This window comes from Cherax quadricarinatus, chromosome 79 (genome assembly GCF_038502225.1).
Source record: "Cherax quadricarinatus isolate ZL_2023a chromosome 79, ASM3850222v1, whole genome shotgun sequence".
In the NCBI taxonomy this organism is placed as follows: domain Eukaryota; kingdom Metazoa; phylum Arthropoda; class Malacostraca; order Decapoda; family Parastacidae; genus Cherax; species Cherax quadricarinatus.
The window spans coordinates 6,441,135-6,461,993 of record NC_091370.1 but is presented as its reverse complement, the minus strand read 5'-3'; the positions used below and the strand labels follow the sequence as shown (position 1 = coordinate 6,461,993).

General features: G+C 45.0%; 1 protein-coding gene across 1 annotated transcript in view; it reads left to right on the top strand.

The window, feature by feature from the left end:
- The window catches only part of LOC128702769 (G-protein coupled receptor GRL101), a 208,386-nt gene that overhangs the window by 94,934 nt on the left and 92,593 nt on the right, over nucleotides 1-20,859 (top strand). Inside the window, exons 12-13 of the mRNA XM_070101807.1 lie at nucleotides 9,443-9,574; nucleotides 11,952-12,071. Coding sequence (XP_069957908.1) covers nucleotides 9,443-9,574; nucleotides 11,952-12,071 — 252 coding nt within the window. The remainder of the gene's footprint in view (nucleotides 1-9,442; nucleotides 9,575-11,951; nucleotides 12,072-20,859) is intronic.

Genomic DNA, 20,859 nt, shown 5'->3' with positions numbered 1-20,859 from the left:
GTGATATACATCAGTACTGTGTGATATACATCTGTACTGTGTGATATACATCAGTACTGTGTGATATACATCAGTACTGTGTGATATACATCAGTACTGTGTGATATACATCAGTACTGTGTGATATACATCTGTACTGTGTGATATACATCAGTACTGTGTGATATACATCAGTACTGTGTGATATACATCAGTACTGTGTGATATACATCAGTACTGTGTGATATACATCAGTACTGTGTGATATACATCTGTACTGTGTGATATACATCAGTACTGTGTGATATACATCAGTACTGTGTGATATACATCAGTACTGTGTGATATACATCTGTACTGTGTGATATACATCAGTACTGTGTGATATACATCAGTACTGTGTGATATACATCAGTACTGTGTGATATACATCTGTACTGTGTGATATACATCTGTACTGTGATATACATCAGTACTGTGTGATATACATCAGTACTGTGTGATATACATCAGTACTGTGTGATATACATCAGTACTGTGATATACCTCTGTACTGTGTGATATACATCAGTACTGTGTGATATACATCAGTACTGTGTGATATACATCAGTACTGTGTGATATACCTCTGTACTGTGTGATATACATCTGTACTGTGTGATATACATCTGTACTGTGTGATATACATCTGTACTGTGTGATATACATCTGTACTGTGTGATATACCTCTGTACTGTGTGGTATACATCAGTACTGTGTGATATACCTCTGCACTGTGTGATATACATCAGTACTGTGTGATATACATCAGTACTGTGTGATATACCTCTGTACTGTGTGATATACATCTGTACTGTGTGATATACATCTGTACTGTGTGATATACATCTGTACTGTGTGATATACCTCTGTACTGTGTGATAATCAGTACTGTGTGATATACCTCTGTACTGTGTGATATACCTCTGTACTGTGTGATATACATCAGTACTGTGTGATATACATCTGTACTGTGTGATATACATCAGTACTGTGTGATATACCTCTGTACTGTGTGATATACCTCTGTACTGTGTGATATACCTCTGTACTGTGTGATATACATCAGTACTGTGTGATATACCTCTGTACTGTGTGATATACCTCTGCACTGTGTGATATACATCAGTACTGTGTGATATACCTCTGTACTGTGTGATATACATCAGTACTGTGTGATATACCTCTGTACTGTGTGATATACCTCTGTACTGTGTGATATACATCAGTACTGTGTGATATACCTCTGTACTGTGTGATATACATCAGTACTGTGTGATATACCTCTGTACTGTGTGATATACCTCTGTACTGTGTGATATACATCAGTACTGTGTGATATACCTCTGCACTGTGTGATATACATCAGTACTGTGTGATATACCTCTGTACTGTGTGATATACATCAGTACTGTGTGATATACCTCTGTACTGTGTGATATACATCAGTACTGTGTGATATACCTCCGTACTGTGTGATATACCTCTGTACTGTGTGATATACATCAGTACTGTGTGATATACCTCTGTACTGTGTGATATACCTCTGCACTGTGTGATATACATCAGTACTGTGTGATATACCTCTGCACTGTGTGATATACATCAGTACTGTGTGATATACCTCTGTACTGTGTGATATACATCAGTACTGTGTGATATACATCAGTACTGTGTGATATACCTCTGTACTGTGTGATATACCTCTGCACTGTGTGATATACATCAGTACTGTGTGATATACATCTGTACTGTGTGATATACCTCTGTACTGTGTGATATACATCTGTACTGTGTGATATACCTCTGTACTGTGTGATATACATCAGTACTGTGTGATATACCTCTGTACTGTGTGATATACCTCTGCACTGTGTGATATACATCTGTACTGTGTGATATACCTCTGCACTGTGTGATATACATCAGTACTGTGTGATATACCTCTGTACTGTGTGATATACCTCTGCACTGTGTGATATACATCAGTACTGTGTGATATACCTCTGTACTGTGTGATATACCTCTGTACTGTGTGATATACATCTGTACTGTGTGATATACCTCTGTACTGTGTGATATACATCTGTACTGTGTGATATACCTCTGTACTGTGTGATATACCTCTGTACTGTGTGATATACCTCTGTACTGTGTGATATACATCTGTACTGTGTGATATACCTCTGCACTGTGTGATATACCTCTGTACTGTGTGATATACATCTGTACTGTGTGATATACCTCTGTACTGTGTGATATACCTCTGTACTGTGTGATATACATCAGTACTGTGTGATATACATCTGTACTGTGTGATATACCTCTGCACTGTGTGATACACATCAGTACTGTGTGATATACCTCTGTACTGTGTGATATACCTCTGTACTGTGTGATATACATCTGTACTGTGTGATATACATCTGTACTGTGTGATATACCTCTGTACTGTGTGATATACATCAGTACTGTGTGATATACCTCTGCACTGTGTGATATACATCAGTACTGTGTGATATACCTCTGTACTGTGTGATATACATCTGTACTGTGTGATATACCTCTGTACTGTGTGATATACATCAGTACTGTGTGATATACCTCTGCACTGTGTGATATACATCTGTACTGTGTGATATACCTCTGTACTGTGTGATATACCTCTGTACTGTGTGATATACCTCTGTACTGTGTGATATACATCAGTACTGTGTGATATACATCTGTACTGTGTGATATACATCTGTACTGTGTGATATACCTCTGTACTGTGTGATATACATCTGTACTGTGTGATATACATCTGTACTGTGTGATATACCTCTGTACTGTGTGATATACATCTGTACTGTGTGATATACCTCTGTACTGTGTGATATACATCTGTACTGTGTGATATACCTCTGTACTGTGTGATATACCTCTGTACTGTGTGATATACATCTGTACTGTGTGATATACCTCTGCACTGTGTGATATACATCAGTACTGTGTGATATACCTCTGTACTGTGTGATATACATCAGTACTGTGTGATATACATCTGTACTGTGTGATATACCTCTGTACTGTGTGATATACATCTGTACTGTGTGATATACCTCTGCACTGTGTGATATACATCAGTACTGTGTGATATACCTCTGTACTGTGTGATATACATCTGTACTGTGTGATATACCTCTGTACTGTGTGATATACATCTGTACTGTGTGATATACCTCTGTACTGTGTGATATACCTCTGTACTGTGTGATATACCTCTGTACTGTGTGATATACCTCTGTACTGTGTGATATACCTCTGTACTGTGTGATATACATCTGTACTGTGTGATATACCTCTGTACTGTGTGATATACCTCTGTACTGTGTGATATACATCTGTACTGTGTGATATACATCTGTACTGTGTGATATACATCAGTACTGTGTAATATACATCTGTACTGTGTGATATACATCAGTACTGTGTGATATACATCAGTACTGTGTGATATACATCTGTACTGTGTGATATACATCTGTACTGTGTGATATACATCAGTACTGTGTGATATACATCAGTACTGTGTGATATACATCTGTACTGTGTGATATACATCAGTACTGTGTGATATACATCTGTACTGTGTGATATACATCAGTACTGTGTGATATACATCTGTACTGTGTGATATACATCAGTACTGTGTGATATACATCTGTACTGTGTGATATACATCAGTACTGTGTGATATACATCAGTACTGTGTGATATACATCAGTACTGTGTGATATACATCTGTACTGTGTGATATACATCAGTACTGTGTGATATACATCTGTACTGTGTGATATACATCTGTACTGTGTGATATACATCAGTACTGTGTGATATACATCAGTACTGTGTGATATACATCAGTACTGTGTGATATACATCAGTACTGTGTGATATACATCTGTACTGTGTGATATACATCAGTACTGTGTGATATACATCAGTACTGTGTGATATACATCAGTACTGTGTGATATACATCTGTACTGTGTGATATACATCAGTACTGTGTGATATACATCTGTACTGTGTGATATACATCAGTACTGTGTGATATACATCAGTACTGTGTGATATACATCAGTACTGTGTGATATACATCAGTACTGTGTGATATACATCAGTACTGTGTGATATACATCAGTACTGTGTGATATACATCAGTACTGTGTGATATACATCAGTACTGTGTGATATACATCAGTACTGTGTGATATACATCTGTACTGTGTGATATACATCAGTACTGTGTGATATACATCTGTACTGTGTGATATACCTCTGTACTGTGTGATATACATCTGTACTGTGTGATATACATCTGTACTGTGTGATATACATCAGTACTGTGTGATATACCTCTGCACTGTGTGATATACCTCTGTACTGTGTGATATACCTCTGCACTGTGTGATATACCTCTGCACTGTGTGATATACATCTGTACTGTGTGATATACCTCTGCACTGTGTGATATACCTCTGCACTGTGTGATATACCTCTGCACTGTGTGATATACCTCTGCACTGTGAGATATACCTCTGTACTGAGCTGTATAACCCTTGTGGTTTAGCGCTTCTTTATGATGTACTGCAGTGTCACACGGACGCTTGGACTGCAGTGTCACACGGGCGCTTGGACGGCAGTGCCACACGGGCGCTTGGACGGCAGTGCCACACGGGCGCTTGGACGGCAGTGCCACACGGGCGCTTGGACGGCAGTGCCACACGGGCACGTGTGCGGCAGTGCCACACGGGCACGTGTGCCGCAGTGCCACACGGGCACGTGTGCCGCAGTGTCACACGGGCACGTGTACGGCAGTGTCACACGGGCACGTGTGCCGCAGTGTCACACGGGCACGTGTACGGCAGTCACACGGGCACGTGTACCGCAGTGTCACGCGGGCACGTGTACCGCAGTGTCACACGGGCACGTGTACGGCAGTCACACGGGCACGTGTACCGCAGTGTCACACGGGCACGTGTACGGCAGTGTCACACGGGCACGTGTACGGCAGTGTCACACGGGCACGTGTACGGCAGTGTCACACGGGCACGTGTACGGCAGTGTCACACGGGCACGTGTACGGCAGTGTCACACGGGCACGTGTACGGCAGTGTCACACGGGCACGTGTACGGCAGTGTCACACGGGCACGTGTACGGCAGTGTCACACGGGCACGTGTACGGCAGTGTCACACGGGCACGTGTACGGCAGTGTCACACGGGCACGTGTACGGCAGTGTCACACGGGCACGTGTACGGCAGTGTCACACGGGCACGTGTACGGCAGTGTCACACGGGCACGTGTACGGCAGTGTCACACGGGCACGTGTACGGCAGTGTCACACGGGCACGTGTACGGCAGTGTCACACGGGCACGTGTACGGCAGTGTCACACGGGCACGTGTACGGCAGTGTCACACGGGCACGTGTACGGCAGTGTCACACGGGCACGTGTACGGCAGTGTCACACGGGCACGTGTACGGCAGTGTCACACGGGCACGTGTACGGCAGTGTCACACGGGCACGTGTACGGCAGTGTCACACGGGCACGTGTACGGCAGTGTCACACGGGCACGTGTACGGCAGTGTCACACGGGCACGTGTACGGCAGTGTCACACGGGCACGTGTACGGCAGTGTCACACGGGCACGTGTACGGCAGTGTCACACGGGCACGTGTACGGCAGTGTCACACGGGCACGTGTACGGCAGTGTCACACGGGCACGTGTACGGCAGTGTCACACGGGCACGTGTACGGCAGTGTCACACGGGCACGTGTACGGCAGTGTCACACGGGCACGTGTACGGCAGTGTCACACGGGCACGTGTACGGCAGTGTCACACGGGCACGTGTACGGCAGTGTCACACGGGCACGTGTACGGCAGTGTCACACGGGCACGTGTACGGCAGTGTCACACGGGCACGTGTACGGCAGTGTCACACGGGCACGTGTACGGCAGTGTCACACGGGCACGTGTACGGCAGTGTCACACGGGCACGTGTACGGCAGTGTCACACGGGCACGTGTACGGCAGTGTCACACGGGCACGTGTACGGCAGTGTCACACGGGCACGTGTACGGCAGTGTCACACGGGCACGTGTACGGCAGTGTCACACGGGCACGTGTACGGCAGTGTCACACGGGCACGTGTACGGCAGTGTCACACGGGCACGTGTACGGCAGTGTCACACGGGCACGTGTACGGCAGTGTCACACGGGCACGTGTACGGCAGTGTCACACGGGCACGTGTACGGCAGTGTCACACGGGCACGTGTACGGCAGTGTCACACGGGCACGTGTACGGCAGTGTCACACGGGCACGTGTACGGCAGTGTCACACGGGCACGTGTACGGCAGTGTCACACGGGCACGTGTACGGCAGTGTCACACGGGCACGTGTACTGCAGTGTCACACGGGCACGTGTACGGCAGTGTCACACGGGCACGTGTACGGCAGTGTCACACGGGCACGTGTACCGCAGTGTCACACGGGCACGTGTACCGCAGTGTCACACGGGCACGTGTACCGCAGTGTCACACAGTCGCTCTAAACTGATGATCTTGTAATGAAAACACAAAAATCTTTTTGTAGTTGAACAACAGCACAATTTAAATTACATTGGCTTTGAAAGTAACAAATAAAACACAAATTTTAATTTCCTGTTTTCTCATGTTGTTGGCGGTTGTTTATACATATTTTTAATATCTGTTATCGTAGCCAGTGATTCATCAGTAGTACCAGCTCCTAGTAACCAGTTACCAGTAGTATGACTCACTACCAACCGTCTGTGTGAATCATTTGTTATTCACTGTTGCTGTTGACTACAGCATGTTTTTGAACGCCGCTCACCCCCTAGGCATCATTCGTGAGTCAGTCTTAAGATGGAGAGCAGAGAGGCAGGCCGGGCCGGTGCTTCCCATATTTTCCGTTGTAATTATACGTACTTAACAGCCTACGTGAGTGCTCTTACTCCACGTTTAAACCCCTACATGACACAATATGAATTTTATTAAATACTCTTCGAGGGAATATCAATGCTTACGAAAGTGTTTATTTAAGGAATTTAAGCTAAGTTGATATCCATATTGACTTGGTAAATTATGATTTGACAGCCGTGTGCAGCTCTCCCTTGCCGTGTATTTGGTTCTAAATACCCCAGCTTCGACCTATGTAGATCCCTCAAGCGTATACGAAAATGGACCCAATTTAAAAAAAAAAACTGTTTTGAAATTGGATCCATCGTTTTGAAACTCCCTGTACTATGTACTGATCTTAAAGCTTAGTCGGTGTCGCTACTGATAGACGTTGATTGTGCAGTAGTAAATGATCTTGATGGTGACCGCCTCCCCATTATTCCTAATTCTTATTCCTATATTCATCTTAATCGTCGTTCTTAATAACTGTCTTGAATAGGCGAATTTGATTGTTAAACGTCTTCTTTCATTATAAATACCGCCATTGATGAGTTATATTTGTTACATTTCTTCTCTCAGCCGCTGAACTCGCTGTGTCGGTAACCTCGAGTGAACATTACGGTAAAACAGTACCTCTTGTATTACCAGGTTGTGTTAGGGTTACCCGACTCTGATGTGGGAGTCAGTAGCGACGTAAATACAACAGTGCCCACTATTGTGGGCATTGTCGTATAACATGCATAGCATGTCATACGAACAGCCAAGTGTGCTTGTTGGTGTGCTTATCTTTCCATTTTAAATGCCACCATTCATACTACCACCACTAGTATTGCACCTCACTCTGCCTTTATATGCCTTCTGTGTCCATGTACTGTTTGTAACGACTTGACAAAGCTCCTGGAGAGCGAAACGTTGCCACAATAAAATGTCACATTAGTTGCACTTGTCCTTTTACTTTACACCGTTCATAAGGATGCAGAATGGGAAAAGTTAGGAAAATTAGCAAGTGGTTCCAGCGTTACCGTGGAATTAACCAATTTCGTTGAAGCAACTCCAGTCCATTACAATCCTGGTGTATAATTAGTGGAGACTGTTGAATTCACAAAACCCAGTCGGTTATCACTTTGTCCAGGCTTCCCGTGGGACACACCCACCTCCCAACTTCAGTCTAAATCACTTCAGGACTCTGCTGGTTTAAACTTCACCACCTGCATAGATAAACATACAATTTTCCGTTCACTTCTCTTGAGCTTCCCCGGTGCCGCCTTGTCAACGTATGGCAGCTGTGCCTTATGATAAACTGCATCATTTACACTTCAGCAGTAAACCTGTTATCTTCAGTGTGTGTAGTCTTCAGGAGTGTTAGCCATTAGTGGAAACCTGTTATGCTCCTCTCTTGTCGAAACCCAGGAATGTTGAGCCATTTTCACTCCCATTGTAGATCCATTATACATCCATTATAGATCCATTATAGATCTTTCACTGGTTACCTTTGTAATCTGAATATCTGGTTAACAGAAGACTGGTGTGGTATGCGATATAAATGGCTTAGAAAATCAACAAGTTGAAGAATGAGACACTTGAGCTACATTTTGGAATCTTTGTTGGGGGAACGTTTCGCTAGCCAGTGGCTTCAGTCCAGTACAGAGAAGAACAGTGGAAGATGAGGAAAATGAGGTAATCAGTCCTTCAGCCTGGAGTCGACGTGTTCAATCCATCAATCCTGAGGGACTGATTACCTCATTCTCCTCATCTTCCACCGTTCGTCTCTGTATTGGATTCAAGAAGCCACTGGCTGGCTAAACGTTTCCTCAGTAAAGATTCCCAAATGTTGCACAAATGTCTCGTTCTTCGCCTTGTGTGGTATCTGGAGACACAGTTGCATATTTCCACATTCATCTGAATACACAAGATGTCATTCTATTACACCTTTATTTCCGCTCGGTACATTGACAATGTTTTTACCGAAGCTGTCAGTGGCAATCTGACTTTACATACAATAAAACGCTGTAAGACATGTCGTTATATCATCTCAGGTTCATTCTTGTGGCCTAAGAGGTCAATTCGTAGTCTTCACAATGAACAAGAGCTTCCCTTAAGACTTTGTTCAAACAGATGTTCCCAAATATGCGTTCTTACCACTACTGTTTTTTATTAGCTATTAACGGTCTAGTTTCACTTAATACGCTCTGTATTACTGAAACCACTAGTTGACCATTGTCTTGAAGATAGATACACGCGTGTTACCCATGTGTCTAATTCATTAATTTGTTGATACTGTTACGATACATGAATAGCGCTGGAAGTCTTACAACCCTGGCATTAAACGAGGGTTAACAAGAGTATACCTGCCTGTTGATATACCTCCAGTGGGAAAAAAATGCCGTGAAGGCCATACGTTACCCAGACAGGGATTGTCTTTGTTGTATCTTTGTACCCTTTTTTTTTGTTTAGGACGCAGCAGTGTGTGCAGCAGTGGAGAGTTCCGGTGCAGCAGCGGTCAGTGTATCCCAGCTCATCTGCGCTGTGATGCTGCGGTGGACAAGAGGAACGGCTGTGCAGATCTCTCTCACCTCCTCAACTGCTGTGAGTGTCTCCCTTGATCTACCCTTTACTTAACGCTCCTTTTTATTCTCTCCAACTTTTCTGCTTCTCTGTTTGCTCTCTCTTCATATCCTAGTTTCTCTCTCTGTTCGCCTTTCCATATCTCATTTCTTCCCCTTGTTTACCCTTCCACATCCCATTTACTCCCCTTGTTCTTCCTCCATATCTCACTGCCTCCCTTTCACCCCCCTTCACATACCATTTCCTCCCTTTCTTCTTCCACATTCCATAAATCCCTTTATCCCCCTCCTCTCCTCCCTTTCATATCTTGATTCTTCAAATCCTTCTTACCCTCGGCTTCATCTCTCCCCTCTTTCCCTACCCTCTTCCTTTACCTCTTACCCCTCTGTTTCCCTGCCCTACGCTCCACTTCTCTTACCTCTTCTCCCACACGCCTCTATTAGCTGAGCTTACAAGCTTTTTTACGATTATCCTTTGATTGGGTCGAGGACCAACCCTGCAGCTCCATTGTTGCAAGTGTATCAGGGAGAAACGCATCTCTCTCTGTGATTGTCAGAAGCTTTCTTTAACCTGTAATCGTATGAGAGACCCCATTGGAAATAAGTCGCTCTGACTTTTTTTTTGGGGGGTTATCCTAAGTTCTCTACACATATGCTATGTATAATAATCTATGTAACTGTATTTGTGTATACCTGAATAAACTTAGTGGGAGGCAACTTGTAAACAAGACGTACATTACGGGTTATGGCATCATAATGTTTAATATTTCGACCGGAAAACCAAATTTCTTTGTGCTCCAGAGAAGAGAGATGCTCCAAAAATTTTACAAGTAAATTCTGTGTGTTAGAGCATATAAAAGCCACTTGCATTACAATATTCCTGTAGGACAAACTAGAGATTAAAGTTTGAAGACGTTTCGGCCACCAAGAAATTTATCAATTCACAATTCATGTGTGTGTATGTGTGTGTATAGCTGTTTCTCCCACATACACAGTCACCTATCTTCTCATGGTATGACAAACTCCATCTGTGATGTTAACTCAACATGTGGGTTTCTTGTTAGTCTCTGAGGTAATACTGGCAGTAGTGATGGTAGTTGTGATAGTGGTACTGGTAGTAGTGATGGTAGTAATGATGGTAGTTGTAATAGTGGTGCTGGTAGTAGTGATGGTAGTAGTGATGGTAGTAGTGATGGTAGTAGTGATGGTAGTAGTGATGGTAGTAGTGATGGTAGTAGTGATGGTAGTAGTGATGGTAGTAGTGATGGTAGTAATGATGGTAGTAATGATGGTAGTCGTGATAGTGGTGCTGGTAGTAGTGATAGTCATGATAGTGGTGCTGGTAGTAGTGATAGTCATGATAGTGGTGCTGGTAGTAGTGATAGTCATGATAGTGGTGCTGGTAGTAGTGATGGTAGTAATGATAGCAGTGCTGGTAGTAGTGAAGGTAGTAATGATAGTGATACTGCTGGTAGTAGTAACTAATTATAAGACGGAACTTAGAAAAGGCACTGGAAGCGCTGTAAGTCACTTTACTGTTCATAAGGATAAGTTTCATTTTGAAATCTGTCAAGCTTTTGGGATGATATTCACCCTTACCTATTTGTTCTCCCTTACCTATTTGTTCTCCCTTACCTATTTGTTCACCCTTACCTATTTGTTCACCCTTACCTATTTGTTCTCCCTTACCTATTTGTTCTCCCTTACCTATTTGTTCTCTCTTACCTATTTGTTCTCCCTTACCTATTTGTCCTCCCTTACCTATTTGTTCTCCCTTACCTATTTGTTCACCCTTACCTATTTGTTCTCCCTTACCTATTTGTTCTCCCTTACCTATTTGTTCTCCCTTACCTATTTGTTCTCCCTTACCTATTTGTTCTCCCTTACCTATTTGTTCTCCCTTACCTATTTAAACCTACGACTGAATATTGGAAATGAGTATTTTACACTTTCAAATTCAAATTATCTATATCTAATTTATCTAAATGAATACAACTTGAATTTATCTATAATATACATAGTTATCTTTGTGTGTGTATACTTAGCTGATGTATTCCACACTGTATGTGTATGTTTCATTTATTCTCCTCTCTTTATGTATCAACTTTAGCCTTAAATCAATTCTTGTCTACTCTTTCACTCGCCTGATTTGTACTCGCCGAGTTGTGTTTTTGGGAGGAGGGGGTTCGAGACACACGTCCTGGTCCCACCTCCTAGTGAATTCTGGCGTCCTGAGCGTTTTCACAGCTGGTGGTGGTCACAGCTGGTGGTGGTGGTCACAGCTGGTGGTGGTGTTCACAGCTGGTACTGGTGGTCACAGCTGGTGATCTTCACAGCTAGTCTTATTCACGCTGGTCTTATTCACAGATGGTCTTCAAAGACGGTCTTCTTCTTCGCAGCTGGTTATGAATGTGGTCGTGACCAGCTGAGGTGTGGCTCTGGTCCCTGTCTAGACAACCACAGAGTCTGTGATGGCCACGTAGATTGTCCTCTCACCTGGGATGACGAGGATAACTGCCGTGAGTACTATCCCCCTCATCCTGGAACAACAACGAGGACAACTACCGTGAGTACTATCCCTCCTATCCTGGGACAACGAGGACAACTACCGTGAGTACTATCCCTCATCCTGGGACAACGAGGACAACTACCGTGAGTACTATCCCTCATCCTGGAACAACGAGGACAACTACCGTGAGTACTCTCTCTCATCCTGGGACTACGAGGACAACTACCGTGAGTACAGTCCCTCATCCTGGGACAACGAGGACAACTACCGTGAGTACTATCCCTCTCATCCTAGAACAACGAGGACTACCGTGAGTACAGTCCCTCATCCTGGGACAACGAGGACAACTACCATGAGTACTATCCCTCTCATCCTAGAACAACGAGGACAACTACCGTGAGTACTATCCCTCTCATCCTGGTTCAACGAGGACAATTGCTGATTGGTTAATGGGGTTTATAGCCTATCTACTACACGAGTGTCACTGAGGCTACGTATAACCTCTCCACCATACAGGAATACCACACTAATATCTTTTATTACTACAAGTACATGTACAAGGTATACAGTCCTAGCTGACTTCAATGACATACTACTATACAGAAAGCCGCTTGTTATGCTGAGAATTTCGGACAAATTAGGTCCATTTTGTCCCAGGATTCCCCGGACTTTGTCCGAGCTGAAGGTGTCCCTCAGGGATGTGTCCTGAGCACAACACTTTTTCTCCCTGCTATAAATGATTTGGCCTCTCTTCTTCCATGCAATATTTGGTCATCACTGTGTTGATGACTTCGCTATTGCTTGTGCAGGCGCTGACTGTCACCTCATTACAGTTTCTCTCCAGCATGCAGGCAGTCAACCATGTTTCCTATTTGGCCACCACGTATGGGTTTAAATTTTCCACTACTAAAACTCGCCAAATTACTTTCACTAGACGCTCTGCCATCTCCGATCATCCTTTGTACCTCTATGGCTCCCGTTTCCCTGAACGTGATAGTCAGGTTTCTAGGCCTTCTCTTTGACCGTAGGTTATCCTGGAAACCCCACATTACCTCTCTGAAGGCAACTTGTCACAGCCGACTGAACCTTAAAACTTTTGCTCATCTTTCCTGGGGAGCTGATCGTCGAACTCTCCTTCGCCTACATTCAGCCCTTATTTTATCGAATTTCGATTATGGTGACCAGATCTAATCAGCGGCCTCTCCTGCTACTCTAGTTTTAACCCCATCCATCACCAAGGATTACGTTTATGCCTTGGTGCTTTTCGCTCTTCCCCTGTTGAGAGCCTCTATCCTTGTCCGATCGCTGTGATGCCCATTTCCTTCACTATGTTCGCTCTCATGACCATCGCAATCCTCCCATATATAGAATAGTCACCGATGTTAGTAGACATTATTTGTTCGTCGTCCCTGTTTACTCCGTCCCTTTTCGCCTCCATTCGCTTTTGTCTTCCCTTCAGTTACCACCTTTCTATGTTCGTGTAACATCTCACTTTTCCCTACCCACCTGGGATGTTCTAGCTGTTCGAGTCTGTTCTTTCTCACTCCCTTGCACGAAAGCTCGACTGCCTACTGTAGCTTCCCGCTCTAATTCTTGACCACTTCCGCTCTCATTCTCATGCCACTGCAGAGTACACAGATGGCTCTAAGTCTTCTGACAGCGTTGGATTTGCAGCAGTTTCTGGACGGTGTCGCGCGAGGGCATTTACTGTCCTCGGCTAGCATTTTTACTGCTGAATTGTATGCCATTCTTGCAGCACTTATCCATATTGCATCTATGCCTGTCACCATTTGTGGTTTTTTCAGACTCTCTTAGTGCTTTACAGGCTATACGAAAATTTTATACACCTCACCCCCTAGTTCTCCGTATCCAACTTTGGTTATGCCGTATCTTTACCAAGCATAAAGTTTTTTGTTGGGTCCCTGGTCATGCTGACGTACAGGGCATTGAACAGGCAGACACTGCTGCGCAGTCAGCAGTACATGACCTTCCAGTTTCATAGGTGTTCCATTCACGGACTATTTTGCTGTAATAACTACCCACCTTCAAACCCGTTGGCAACAATGCTGGTCTGATCTGCTCAATAACAAACTTCATTCTATTAAACCGAGTATAGGTTACTGGCCGTCTTCTTGTCACCAGTGTTCATCAGAGTACAAAACAAATTCTGGCCACAAAATAGAGCGAAACACCAACGTCAAAGACCTGGGAGTGATCATGTCGGAGGATCTCACCTTTAAGGACCATAACATTGTATCAATCGCATCTGCTAGAAAAATGACAGGATGGATAATGAGAACTTTCAAAACTAGGGAGGCCAAGCCCATGATGACACTCTTCAGGTCACTTGTTCTATCTAGGCTGGAATATTGCTGCACACTAACAGCACCTTTCAAGGCAGGTGAAATTGCTGACCTAGAAAATGTACAGAGAATCTTCACGGCGCACATAACAGAGATAAAACACCTCAATTACTGGGAGCGCTTGAGGTTCCTAAACCTGTATTCGCTGGAACGCAGGCGGGAGAGATACATGATTATATACACCTGGAAAATCCTAGAGGGACTAGTACCGAACTTGCACACGAAAATCACTCGCTACGAAAGCAAAAGACTTGGCAGACTATGCAACATCCCCCCAATGAAAAGCAGGGGTGTCAATAGCACGTTAATAGACCATACAATAAGTGTCAGGGGCCCGAGACTGTTCAACTGCCTCCCAGCATAAATAAGGGGGATTACCAACAGACCCCTGGCAGTCAAGCTGGCACTGGACAAGCACCTAAAGTCGGTTCCTGACCAGCCGGGCTGTGGCTCGTACGTTGGTTTGCGTGCAGCCAGCAGTAACAGCCTGGTTGATCAGGCTCTGATCCACCAGGAGGCCTGGTCACAGACCGGGCCGCGGGGGCGTTGACCCCCGGAACTCTCAAGGTAAACTCCAGTGTCGAGGTTGGGAGACTCTCCCGTCTTCGCATTAGCCACACTCATCTTACTCATGGGTATCTCACAGAGAGGTGCCCTGTTCCTCTCTGTGAGAATTGTCAGGTTCCAGTGTCTGTTAGCCACATTGTTACACTGCCCTCTCTATGAACGAGCACGCAGAATTTACCTCCAACGTCGTCTCCGCTCTACTATTCTCTCTCTACCTTCCCTTCTTGCTGATGGAACCTCCTTTAATCCTGACTTTCTCATTGACAACGACTGATTTACTCCACAAACTCTGATGATGATGCCTTTCGCACTCCCCTCAACCCTTTCTACCTCAATCTCTTGCTACCCTCTACCCCTGCACTATCCACTGCCCCGCTGTTCTCCATAACCTACTAATCATCTCTCTTGCTATCCGATACTCTCGTTTCCTTCCCTGTCCTGCAGCGCTGTATGGTTTAGCGCTTCTTTTTTTTATAATAATAATTCAGAGACCAATATTCGAAAATATCCAAGCACATTAAGTTGGAAGCCGCTCAGAGATCGCATTATCAAGTTATCAGCCTGGAAGGTTGAAGGTAATCAGATGCGACACTCAGAAGTTATTCCATGAAAAGCAGTATTTCAACTCTTCCCACCTCATAAAAAAAATAGAAACTAGAACCTACACAGACTAAAATCATTCTAAACTTTTCTCTAAGTAAGACTGACTAGTTTTCAAGAAAATAAGTACAGTAATATTACGCAAGTTTAACGTAAGTTTAGTGGACAAAACATGCAAATGTTCAATGATGTTCTTGAGGCCACATTGTTATAGGCACATAAAAGAACATTTGAGTAAATCTAGGATAACCACACTTGACCCTCGTAACACCTGCAAGACCGTAAGTTAAACTATGGATATTTTGTGAAAGCTGGAGGGGTTTAACGCTTAACTGGATTATCATCAAAGCTAGAATATTAATATCCAAACTAGACTGTTAATATTTCAGTATATTATTGCAACATTTAATAGTGTGTATTCTGTATGTTAAGAGGATCAAGGAGTGAATAATTGAATCTACACGTGCCTCTTATCAAAATTGGATACAAGTGTAGTGTGCTGCTGGCCTATTCTATATTATAGTTACGCAGTGGGAACGAAAGTTAGCTACTGTATTTTCCGGTAAATAAGGCGCAGGAGTATATAAGACGAGGTTACTAAGCAGTTGTAACAACATTAGTAAACAACTGCTAAAGTATAACCCCAAGCCTACCCTTGACCCTGACCTTGACCATATAAGACGCAGGCTGATTTTCTGAGGCTTTTTGTGGGAAAAAAGCATGGTTTATATGCCGAAAAATACTGTAGCTACTATACCTCTTCAAGGGGGGCTCCTTGGCGTGGTGAAGAGGCTCTTGGTCTGAGGAATTAGCCCTGTCGGTCTTCTTCCTCAGACCGAACCTAACTACCCCCCATTCTCCCCTCCCCTATCCCATCCTCCCCATCCTCCCCTTTTTCCATTCCTTCTCCTCCTCCCCACCCCTCCCTTTTGCTCTTCCCCTTTTTGGCCTTTGGGATTTCTCCCACAGGCGCGCTAGTTCCTAGGTAGGGGAAAGGACACCGGGGTCCATCCCATTCCGTTGAGGTTCTTGGCGGTGGCGTAGTTTGCCGTGGAATCTGGATTGCCTGGGGATGTCCCGATCCCTCTCCGGTATCCCGGAGTAGCTTTGGGTGTCTTTCGGGCGACGGGTGTATCTCTGGAAGCCACCTTTCGGATTCCAGGGGTGGTGGCCGAAGGAGGTATGCTTTGTGGCGGATATCCGGCTGCCCTCTTTTGTCCACTGAGGTAGCTCGGCAGATGTGAGGTTGCTATCCCGGATTGCTGGTTTACTGGCATGAAGGGTAGGGTATGGCACGGGTTCCATGCTGCATCTGCACTACTAGCGGTGCTGAGGTCCTCTTGGGCGCGGAGGGAGATTTCCGGCCCTTTCATTCCTTCTGGGAACTATTCTTCCTTGCTCCCCCCTTTTTTTATTCTTTTTTTAATTTTTATTTTATTTTTTTTTATTTTTTTTCTTAACAAAAAGCAAAGGAGTAACCTAACCATGGCAGCCCTAGTCCATGAACCCACTACCCCCGGGCCCCTTCTTGATACCGCACCCCATTCTGACCCTGCCTTGTGTTTAGACCACTCTTCGGACACTCCTGATGCCCCTGTACCTCTTGCTGGTGCTGTTTCCTCACCCACTTCAGGTACCGGGGCTTCAACTGACTCCTTCGATTTGTCTGAACTCTGCTCTCCTTTGACTATGCTTCCGGCTTCTCCCTCTGTGGTACGGCAATTTTCGAATCGCCCGCCCATTTCACGAAGGACCAACTCCGGTCCTACTCCTAAACGCCAACGTCAATCTCCTGATGATGCTCCTTCGTTACCTTCCCATTCTACTCGGAAAAGACCGACACGTCAAGCACTCCCTCTCCACGATCAGTTTCGGACCACACAATGGACTAAATTCTTTACTTTAAGACCGACTTCTTCTGCCTACCTTTCTGACCATAGTATTGGCAAAGCGCTCCTGTGTCATGTTGGTAGAGATATTTCATTTCATGCTCTCAAGAGCAGTACGCGCATCATCACTGTCCAGAATGCTACCCAAGCTCATGATCTTTCTCTCCTTTCGAATATCGATACTACTCCTATCACTATTGAAAAACATCTTTCTCTCAATTCTTGTAGAGGTACTGTCATTCTGCCCCATACCATAGTCCAACAGAATTTCCAGTCGTGTGGCAATGACATCTTTGAACAGCTGGAACTCCAGGATCTCCCAATCCTCAAAGTAGACAATTATGTCCTTCCTGCCCGGGGGCGGAGACGTTACCCTTGCAATGTGGCTCGTTTAACTTTTGACAGCCGAGAACTCCCGTCCTCTGTATATGTCGCGTCGCGGGACATCGGTTACAAGTTCGAAAGGTGATACCTACACCGCAACAATGTAGAAATTGCTGGCGTTTTGGTCACCCAGCGAAATATTGCAGATCTATGGCCGAATGCCCAGTCTGTGGTGCCGACGACCATTCTAATACATCTTGCAGTCAACCTCCATCTTGCCTTAATTGTAATGAAGCTCACCCTTCGTACTCCCGCCGTTGCCAGGTCTACTTAAATGAACGTGAAATCCATTGCCTCAAAGAGGCAGAAGGTCTCCCTTATGTTATGGCAGTTACTCATCTCCGCCTCCAAGGGAGACTACCCTGTGTTTCTTATTCTCGTGTTTCCAAACATCCCCCCACTTCTGGGGTCCCATCTTCTGCAGCCTCCTCTGTTGTTACCCCTCCCATAGCCACTACGGCATCTAATTCTTTTGCTGTCCTTGGCTCTGACGTCCCGACTACAACTCAGTCTGTTCTCACATCTTCACGTCCTTCCTCACAAGCCCCAGTATCGACAAGACCTCGTACGACACCAAATACTAATCGCCCCTCTACTCAGAAGTCCAAAAAATCCACATTGCTCAAATCTTCTTTGCCCCTTCCTTCCCTTCTTCCACCTCCACACTTTACCTTTCCAGTCTCTGTACCTAGTTCTTCCCCACTCTCTGGCTCTATTACAAGTGTGGAGATTCACCCTCCTCCTCGTACTATGCTTTCCACCCCCGTCCCCTCCCAAGTTTCTCCTTCTGCTACCTCCCAGGTTTCTGCCTCTTCTGTCCCCCCCCCCCACACTTCATCTCCAGTCCCTTACACTCTTCCCTCCCCCTCTACTTTGGTACAGTCCATTACTGTTCCAATCTTTACTCACCCTTCTCCTTCTATCTCCAATATGGTCTCCCATACATCTTTGAATTCAGAAACACTTGAAGCCATTTCAGAATATATTGCAGAGACTAAACCTTCAATGGACACTGATTCACTTCCTGTTCCTTCTCTTCCCTCTCCTCCATCTTCACAACCCCATTCTTCACAACGCTCCGTTCCTTCGCTACTTGAACGTCTTCCAATGCCACCACACGTTGACTTTTCTAACCCCTCTAGTCCGTAGGTGCCTTTACCTACAGATTCCTGGTATTTTCTTCATCGCCAATCATGGCCTATTTACAGTGGAATATCCGCGGCCTCGGGTAATCGGGGTGAGCTTCAGATGTTGCTTTCCAGGTTTTCCCCTGTTGGTGCTTGCTTACAAGAACCAAAATTACACTCGGCTGTTTTCCAACCTATCTCAGGCTATAATTTATTGTATTCTTCGGATCCTTTCTCAGATGGGACCTTTAATGAAAGTGCCCTTCTACGCAATGATATTCCGTACTGTCAACTATTTGTCCATACCTCGCTGCATTACACTGCAGCCCGTATCCACTTGAATAAGTGGTTTACAATATGTTCTTTATATATCTCTCCTTCTCGAGCATTTTCTATCCCAGACTTTGCCTTTCTTGTTTCATCCTTACCACCACCACTTCTGTTACTTGGTGATTTTAATGCCCACCATTTTCTCTGGGGGGGGTCTCATTGTGACTCACGTGGCATCCAGTTGGAGGCTTTTCTCGCCTCTCACCCCCTCCATGTTTTAAATATGGGTTCTCCCACCCATTTTGATCCTCGTACTCATACTCTCTCTTGCATCGATCTATCAGTCTGCTCTTCCTCCACTGCACTAGACTTCATCTGGTCTGTTCTACCGGACTTACATGATAGCGATCATTTTCCGATCATTCTTGCTTCTCCTTCCTATTCACCACCTTTCTGTAGCCCTCGCTGGCAATTTGATCGGGCAAATTGGGATCTTTACTCACACCTCACTGCTTTTAGTGAGGTTCCTTCTTCATCCTCCATTGATGAGCTCCTACACATCTTCTCGACGTCAGTTTATACCGCAGCTTCTCATTCTATACCCCAAACCTCAGGCAGGCATTCTCAGAAGTGCGTGCCTTGGTGGTCTCCTGCTTGTGCTCGCGCAGTACGTTTGAAACGTGCTGCATGGGGCCGGTACCGGTACAATAGAACCGCTGAGAGACTTCTTGATTTTAAGCAGAAGCGTGCGATCGCTCGCCGTGTCATCCGTGAAGCTAAACGCACTTGTTGGCGAGACTGTTTCCACCATCACCTCTGCTTCTTCTATGAGTGCAGTCTGGAAAAAAGTGAGGAAATTGAGTGGTAAATACTCTCCTGACCCGGCTCCTGTTCTACAGGTCGCTGGTGTTGATGTAGCAAACCCTCTCGACGTTGCCATTGAACTTGGCACACATCTGGTCCGTATTTCCCGAGGGCTCCATCTATGCCCCTTGTTTCTTTCCTCAAAGTCTGCCAGAGAGTTAGTACCCTTGGACTTTTCTTCTCTCAGAGAAGAACAGTATAATGTGCCTTTTACACTTCAAGAACTGGAGGCAATGCTCTCAGCTTGCCGATCATCGGCAGCTGGGCCTGACGACATTCATATTCGTATGTTACAACATTTACATCGGTCAGCCCTTGTAGTCCTCTTACACCTCTTCAATCTTATTTGGGCACAAGGAGTTCTTCCCCAGCTGTGGAAATCTGCCATTGTTCTCCCTTTCCGCAAACCGGGTACTACAGGACATGCCTCCCACTATCGCCCCATCGCTCTTACTAGTGCAGTTTGCAAAGTGATGGAACGTCTCGTAAATCGACGTTTAATGTGGTATTTAGAGACACACAACAGTCTCTCCGCTAGTCAATATGGCTTTCGTAAGGGTCGTTCTACCATAGACCCCTTACTACGCTTGGATACGTATGTTCGTAATGCCTTTGCAAATAACCACTCGGTTATTGCCATATTTTTTGACCTTGAGAAGGCATATGACACAACTTGGAGGTATAATATTTTGGCCCAGGCCCATTCCTTAGGCCTCCGAGGCAATCTACCATCC